General features: G+C 31.9%; 1 protein-coding gene across 2 annotated transcripts; it reads right to left on the reverse strand.

Moving 5' to 3' along the window:
• Window positions 1-3,828: 3,828 nt before the first annotated feature.
• Window positions 3,829-5,575, reverse strand: LOC145070950 (uncharacterized). Of its 2 annotated transcripts, XM_079017900.1 has the most exons (3): window positions 5,155-5,575; window positions 4,352-4,555; window positions 3,829-4,193 (listed from the first exon to the last, which is right to left on the reverse strand). In XM_079017900.1, exons 1-3 carry the CDS (start codon window positions 5,429-5,431, stop codon window positions 4,186-4,188), a joined length of 489 nt encoding a protein of 162 aa, XP_078874026.1. In that variant the 5' UTR covers window positions 5,432-5,575; the 3' UTR covers window positions 3,829-4,185. The 2 variants fall into 2 exon arrangements, with proteins under 2 accessions (XP_078874026.1, XP_078874025.1); XM_079017899.1 differs by having other exon boundaries at window positions 3,829-4,555; window positions 5,155-5,565.
• Window positions 5,576-8,083: the final 2,508 nt, after the last annotated feature.

Here is an 8,083-nt window from a genome sequence, read left to right on the forward strand (position 1 = left end):
TGGGTTTGAAAACTTTAAAAGGTTACTATGGTGGTATATCCAAAGTAATGCAAGTATTGATTGATACTTCTATGGATCAAAGGGAAGTTGAGATTGATATCATGACAGCTACTAAGTCCCAACAAATGGTTAGTTTGAAGAAAGAAGAGTTGAGTGATAATGCTAAAACTAGTTTAAAGAAGGGTGATGATTTGAGATATCCTTCATTTAAAAGAAGATACCAACTTGGAAGTATCATATGGAAGAATAACATTATGAAGTCCTTGTTGAATTGAGGACAATTCCTTTCGAAGGGGGAATGGATGATACAATCATGAGTTACGTTTGTCCAAACTTTTCTTTTTTCCAAAAATGACAAATGAGACCGAGTGTAAAGGATCGGAAGCTGCTGGAAGGCAATTCTCCAACAACCACTTCAATTGCGATTGTGAATGGGTGCAATTGTGACTGCTTGCGAACAATCGCAAGCAATCAGTCTTTTATGTTCAGATGCGAATGCGAACCGAGGAATGTTATAACATACGAATGAGAACCTCATAGTATATCATATTACAAATCTCGGAACAAGTGCAGTTGCGATTCTCCGAAGCTATTTGGTTGAGAATCTCGGAAGCCAGTTGCGCTCCGAGGTTATCCAATGCGAGTCTCAGAAGTGTTGCATGCGAAGGTTGGTTGGGAGCAGTTCCTAATATGAGGAGTTTTGTATGAATAAAGATTCTAGATTTTGCCTTATTTTTGGAAACAATTTTATTTTATTTTGTTACATTCTTTTTTAGATTTTATTAGGTAGTTTCCTTTTATTTAATAGTTTCTTTTTTGAAATCATTGTATGGCTATAAATAGCCATTGGTAGATCGTTTGTAAGATATTATGAATTAATTTTGAATTGAAGAACTTTTGTGTTCTATTGAGGTGCTTACTCTCCCCTTTGTTAATTGTAGGACGCATTTTCAAGGTTGATTTGAATACAAATCAACAGGTTTTGATTTGTCATCACCGATATTCAATCTATAGGTCTAGATTGTTTGTCATATCTATCATTTTTGTTATTTTTCTATCGTTATTTTTATTGTCTTCTATTCTGGTGCGTTAAAAACCAAAAACAAATTAACCCCCCCCCCCACACACACACACACACACACTTCCAATTATGAAATGGACCAAACTCGCAACAAAATGAAACTTTTGGACCACTGGTGCTAGTCCAAATCTGTTTGGCCCAAAATGACAATTTCTAATATATAGGGACCATTCTTGCAAGTTTGTCTTTTTTATTTCATTTTTTGATGTTTTTGTCCACGTACAAAATGCGAATTTATTGTGTTGTGTAGTCGCGGGGGTTGAGGGACCTGTTGTCCCTTTTATTTACCATATTTAACATTACACAAGATTCCCACATTGTGGTCCCAACACTGCATATCAAAATAGAACAACATATACAAAAGTATCAAATTTGGGTCCTACATGTTTCCTTGACGTATATTAAAATAGGGGGGGGGGGGGGGGGGGGGGGGTTGACAACATGCATTTTCTTCGTAGTTATGGTAGGAACTTTTATGGGTAATTAGGGCACAAGCTTTTTGCGGACGATCCTTCTAATTCACGAACAAGTTTTATAAAGGCACACATGTAATGAAAAGTCCAAACCTTGGACAATAAGACTCCTTAATTAAAATGGCGCCATTTGTTCCACATAGACACTGATGTGGATTAATCTAAATACGTGGAGCTAGTAACCGGTTAAATTAGGTCCAACTGACTAAATGGACATGTCACATACAAGTTTCTTCCCTAATAAAGCACGAAAAACACTTTAGAAACTGATTGGACAAATGTACAAAACATTATAGGGCTACAGTTTCATTTTCCCTTTTCAATTTGCCTCTTCTTTTTTCTCAATTCTTTACTTTCATCTTTTAGATTAATTTCAATTTTGATTGAAATGGTTATGCTGAATTGTGAGCATATGTGTTTTAACATGGGCTTCTTGGACCTCTAATGTTGAATTTTTGTTGTTTTGACATAGTTCCACTTATGTTTATATAGAAACAACATTTGTATTCAAGAGTTGATCAAGAATTATCGGAAGAAAAATTATAAATTGAGAATGCTCATGTGAATAAAAGATAAATCATATGGAACGTTAACAAGTAATGAATTAAAATCTACATATAGATTAAAACAGAATGTTCATTTTTTGGGATTTAAGAAAATCATAACTTTTTGAAATGCAATGGTGTAAGTAATTTTACACAATGGTAACCTATGGTTGGTGCTTGATATGTATAACTTTAAGAATGAAATTTAGGATTTGTTTAAACTTTTGTTTAACGATAGTGTTGTTATAGAGATCAAGTCTATTTGATGAGTTGAAGTCCAAAGTAGAGAAAGAACGTTGATCGGAATTACCGACTAATTTCTGATATAAATATCTTTTGATTATTGAATTTTTTGTTTGCTTTTTCCATTTCTATGTTTTATGTACATCTCAACAGATAGATGACACAATAATGTATAAATCTCTACAGGTGAATCCATGTTGGTGAAATGTGATAGAATTGTCATTATTCTCATTGTCAAACATCTAAATGGTTGGCATTATTGATAATTTACCTTGGTGCTGCTTCCTGTGTGCTCTATAGTGGTGTTCAGAGATGATTTGAGTGAATTATACTAATAAGGCGAGCCCACTTGGAAGTTGAAGATCAACCTCGCTTTAGGGTAATTGGAACTTAGAAGTACCATATTTGCGACATTCCCACCATGATTGTATGGACGATATTACCCCTATATCAAAATGGTTGGAGAAAGTGCATAATCCCCTCTCTTCTTGGTTAATTTTTGACAAGAAAGAGTGATTAGTCAAAGTTTATGTGGCAAATGGGTAACCGGGTTATCCTTTCATTTTGTCCAAAGTGACCAAATCGACCAAATCGACCCGACAAAAACCACTTTATTCCCTTAAAAGACACGAAAAAAAAATTAGGGACTAAATGAGCAAAGTCGAAATACATAGTAAGGCCGTTGCGTCATTTTCCCTTACATGTTTTTATTGTTCAAAAATAAATAATAATCAGTTTCTTAATAATATACTATTTGTTTCTCTTCTATATATCATAAATCCATAGATGGGTTTGGAGTTAGATTTTGAGAGGAACTGTGTGGTGGATGATAGTCCTAAAACTTTTGAGAATTGAAGGATTGTCCTTTTTAGTTTATTTCATTTGCTCCTTGGTGCAGGTAAGCATAGATGGGTCGACCATAGATTTAATTGCGCATTAATTCACTCAGAATACATATGTTGTTGACTCACTCCAAAAATATTTCATTATTTGTTTGTTTTAATATTGATGTGGGTTTTTTAACCAGCAAAAAGTAACAATGTACTTTAAGTTATTTGTCTAAAGCATCAACCTACTTTTATTTTTAGATGTTAAAACAATGTATTTTTGGAAATTCTACAAAAGAATATCAAGCACCAGGGTCTGTTGTACTTGGAAATTATTCTAGTATGGCTGATATTAAAATCTATATAGAAGCGCTTGAAAAATTAAAAAATTTGGTATTATCATTATTATTATTTTAATATAATTTTCCATCATTTATCTTTTATATTATCTCAAATATATTAATCTAATAAGAAAATGAAAAAGAATTTTACAATCCTCTATTAGCTTGGCACGTTGACAAGTCTGTGAGTCGATTGTCCACAGACTTCAATCGTGACCAAATATTTATCCTGTGTTCCATCACACATCCGGTTGTGAACACACGATAAATGTTGTCTTAGACACAAAAGTTCACTTTTCATGTTCTATTTAAATACAATTAAACAATTCCAAATCATTCTTTTATCCAAATAGAAAATATCATCGTATTACATAATTATCACTTTATTACTTGTGTAAATTTAATATCTAAAAACATAAAAAAGTTAATATTTATACAAAATATAAACTTTAATTCACCTTCTTACAAAAAAAATTCATCCTTGAAATCAGCTATACAAACAACTTAGGGTATCTCTTTTGGATCTCCTCTTTAGGTTCCCAAGTAACATTGACTCCATGACGATGCCTCCACTGAACCTTGACTAGTAAAATTTGCTTATTTCGAAGACTCATAAGTTTTGTGTCAAGTATAGCTTCAGGTTCTTCTACAGGTTCTTCTACGTACCTCTTCTTGTTATCTATCTGTGCATTAGACAATGGAATTACATTATGCAAATTTTGCTTACTTCGAAGCCTTTTAATCAATGTATCAAGATTAGCTTTAGGTTCCCCTATGCACATAGTCTTCTTGCCTATCTGAACATCAGACAATGAATTTACATTTTGTTGCTCTAGCTTACATGGGTACAGATAAGCCACATTGATTGTGTCATGAATCTCATGCATCTCATGTGGAAGGTCCAATTTGTAGGCTTGTGATCCTACACGTTCGAGCACTGTAAATGGTCCTAGGAAATGCGGACTGAACTTCCCATCCTTTTCAAATCGAACAATCCCCTTCCATGAAGACGCCTTTAACATAACTTTATCTCCAACATGAAACTCTAATGGAAAGAAAGATATATCAATGAAAACTCTAATGGAAGGAAAGATATATCAATGAAAGTGAACATTGAATTTCTACGGGTAAAATGCATATGATTGTTAATATTTCTATGTTCAAGCTATTAATCAACATCAAGGAATTCTTCCTCTAGCATCTTTATTAACGAATTCACTCCCCCTTCCCCCTCTTAGGTTTTGTAATTGATGATATCTGGCCAAGATCTCTTCTACCATGGCTAGTTTAGATATGTATTTCAGATGTGTAAAACAATTCGTACATTTACATCGTAAGAATGTTGCATATGTGATAAAAATGGACAAGTTTGGTAATATATGCTTTAATATGTAAACTTTAAACTAAGGTCAAATGTCGTTCCATCAACATCTTTTCAATTTTATAACTAATAAATACACTAACTATGCTTACATATTTTGTTTATTAAAATGTTAATCCCGTTTTGCATTAAAACAATATCAAAGGTTGCAAGCATTTGAATTTTTGACAATCTTAGTCGTTATCAATAGAAACATCGGAAAAATGATCGAAATTCACCTAAATAAGAAATTTTCTTTTGGATGAACAAGAACTATAACATACCATGAGTATTAATTGATCTATAAAAGAAAGGAGAGACACGAGGAGCCATATCTCGAGTTAGACTAAATTGTTTTGATTTGGCTTCGGTTTTCGTCTGCGCCATCTCTTTTCCCTCTCGTGACATGCATTTGTTAGAACTATCGTTGAGTCCTTGATCTCTTATGTGCTTCCTTAACTTCTTGGTTGATACAAACCACGACAAATTTGAAACTCTCCATACAATAAACATAATTACTGTTGCTACTCCAAGTACACAACACCCTGCACTTACATCCATTACTGGTGGTGTTTTGACAAAATACTAGTCTTGTGCGTGTTATGTGGTAAAATGACCAATTTATAGATCCATAATGTTCATTTCGCCACCTTATAGTTTGACTAGTTGGCCAAAATATCCATTGTATGTTTTTTATTTATTTATTTATTATTTTTTTAGTTATATTTTCTTCCTAACAAGTCATCCATTCTGTCATCTCATGTTCTAGGTAACGAAACAACCCTAGATTTTGTCCAAAAATATTCTGTTTCTTGGGATATATATATATATATATATATATATATATATATATATATATATATATATATATATATATATATATATATATATATATATATATTCATTTTTACAAACATAGATCATGCGATGAACACTACAAGGCAAACAATTATCTAAAAAGTAATTAATGTAAAAATAATAATACTATAATACTAACCAACTCATTTATAACAGGATAGGGTCCAAAATGAGCAACTTCAAATTAAAAATGACAAAACAACGGTTAGTTCCGAATTTTTCTTTAACCAATAACAACAAAAAGCATAAAAAATACTTAAAATCAGTCGGTTTACCAACTCATAAAAATCTTGAATAACACACTATTTTGCTCATTGTTTAAAAACGGAAGGAATAAGAATGTGATACTCAACATTTACTTTTAACTTCCAAAAACCATTAAATATTCCAATCTTACAATTCTAAATGACGGTTTAATATATAAACCTATCGTTGAATATGCTTTTATAAAATAAAAAAGTTTGTGGGTCTCAAAAAATTAAAGCATGTAGTATGTAATAAAATCTCTATCTCAATTAATGCACATTCAACGTGAAGAGGGTGCTAGAAGGTCCGTTTAAAATGACTATTACTTTCAAAATAAATAATAATCAGTTTTCGAAGATTTAATTTATCATTTTAGCTTTTGTTATTTGATTACTATGATAAATAGTTTATTTATTTATTTATTTATTTATTTATTTTTTCGAATGACAACATATTATTAAAAACCAAACTAACAAGAAACTAGCTCGAATTAATAGAAAACATTATATAATAGCAAGTTTAGGATTTTGAAGCCACCCAACCTAACAAGTTTAGGATTTTGAAGCCACCCAATCCAACACTATTAGAATAAAAGGTATCAGCGAGGGAATAGGCAACATAAATTTTTCGTAGCTATATTAGCGACGAAATTACGAGGGTTCTGTGACGGAAATAAAAAATATGTATGTTTATTTAATTGTAGCCTTCAACGAGGGAGTAACGAGAGATTACCAAGGAATCTCCGACGGAATTGCGATGGGCTTAATCCCTCGTTGATAATTCTTCAGAAGCACACCCCAGTCGGTTGTTGATATTCATTTCCCTCCTTAGGTTTTCATTCCCTCTAATTCCACTTTTCATTCACCCTATTGCACAATGAAAAATTATATTTTCCCTCGTTAGGTTTATCATTCCCCAAAATTTCATACGTTCCCTCTCAGTTGACATTCTTCTTCTCCCTCCCAAATTGGGCTGTCGTCACTCACTCGATCAATCAACCATCGCCCACCATCACCGAGAAGAACAGCTCTTCCTCCGTTGGGGTACGAAAAGGGAAAGTTCATGCTCTACCCCTAACGCAAACGATTTCTCCTCCGATTTATTGGAATTGTTTTCTATAGGGATTTGGAATTGTTTATTTTATAGATTTTATCCTGATGAATTTCTACAAAAGAGTTCAATTGAGTAATCGAATCTACTTGTCCCATTAAGATTTGGACATGATTCTTTTCTACAAAAGACTTCAACTTTCCACTTGTACATTAGACGCCTGTGTTGTCCCACAATAAATTGGATAAAGAAAAACAAAATACAAGTCAAACATTACAAAATTTTAAACGAGTATATAAAATCTATTTAGATCTTACTAACCATCGCCAAAAGAGTCCCTGATGATAGTTCCTGTGCCTCCATCACCTTTAATGTCCACTAGGGTTTTTTATGTTTCTAGATCGATAGACATTGAAAAATTTGAAGTTGGGAGGGAAGAAGAAATCTCGAACTTAGAAGTAATAATTGTCGTGATATTAAATCACTCTTTAATGGTGTATTATTTTAATTTATTGAATGATAAATATATGTTAGTTTTGTAATTTAGCATTTGTTTAGACGTTCCCAAATTCCATAGTGGGGTACTATTTTAAATTATCTAATGACAAATAAGAGTTAGTTGCATTTTTGGAGTTGGCATATATTTGGAAACTCAACAAGGAACGTGTATCACTAGTGTCAACATTTAAGCACAACCATGCACTACTCTTTCTTCATTTCAATTTTCATTAATTCTTATATATATATATATATATATATATATATATATATATATATATATATATATATATATATATATATATATATATAGTTCTACATTGTGCATGCATGGAAAGTATAACAATGATCTAATTTGATAATATAATCATTACTGCCTAACTCTCCAAACAGGTTAACAACCAATTGAAAAACCATCTAAAATTTAAACATTTGGAGACTTATTAGGACCAAATTTCTTGTTCAGGGGCTAATATATCAAAATATATAAAACATAAATAACATTCATAATATTTTTTACATACATACATATGCATAACATATATTACATGTTTATCTTAA

This window comes from Lactuca serriola, chromosome 8 (assembly GCF_051521515.1).
Source record: "Lactuca serriola cultivar US96UC23 chromosome 8, Lser_US96UC23_V15, whole genome shotgun sequence".
NCBI classification, from domain to species: domain Eukaryota; kingdom Viridiplantae; phylum Streptophyta; class Magnoliopsida; order Asterales; family Asteraceae; genus Lactuca; species Lactuca serriola.

Coding starts and splice junctions, on each gene's coding strand:
- LOC145070950 (XM_079017899.1), bottom strand. CDS start 5,431: ATGGATGTAAGTGCAGGGTGTTGTGTACTTGGAGTAGCAACAGTAATT. Junction 4,556..5,154: donor TAGATCAATTAATACTCATG/GTATGTTATAGT, acceptor TCTTTCCATTAG/AGTTTCATGTTGGAGATAAA.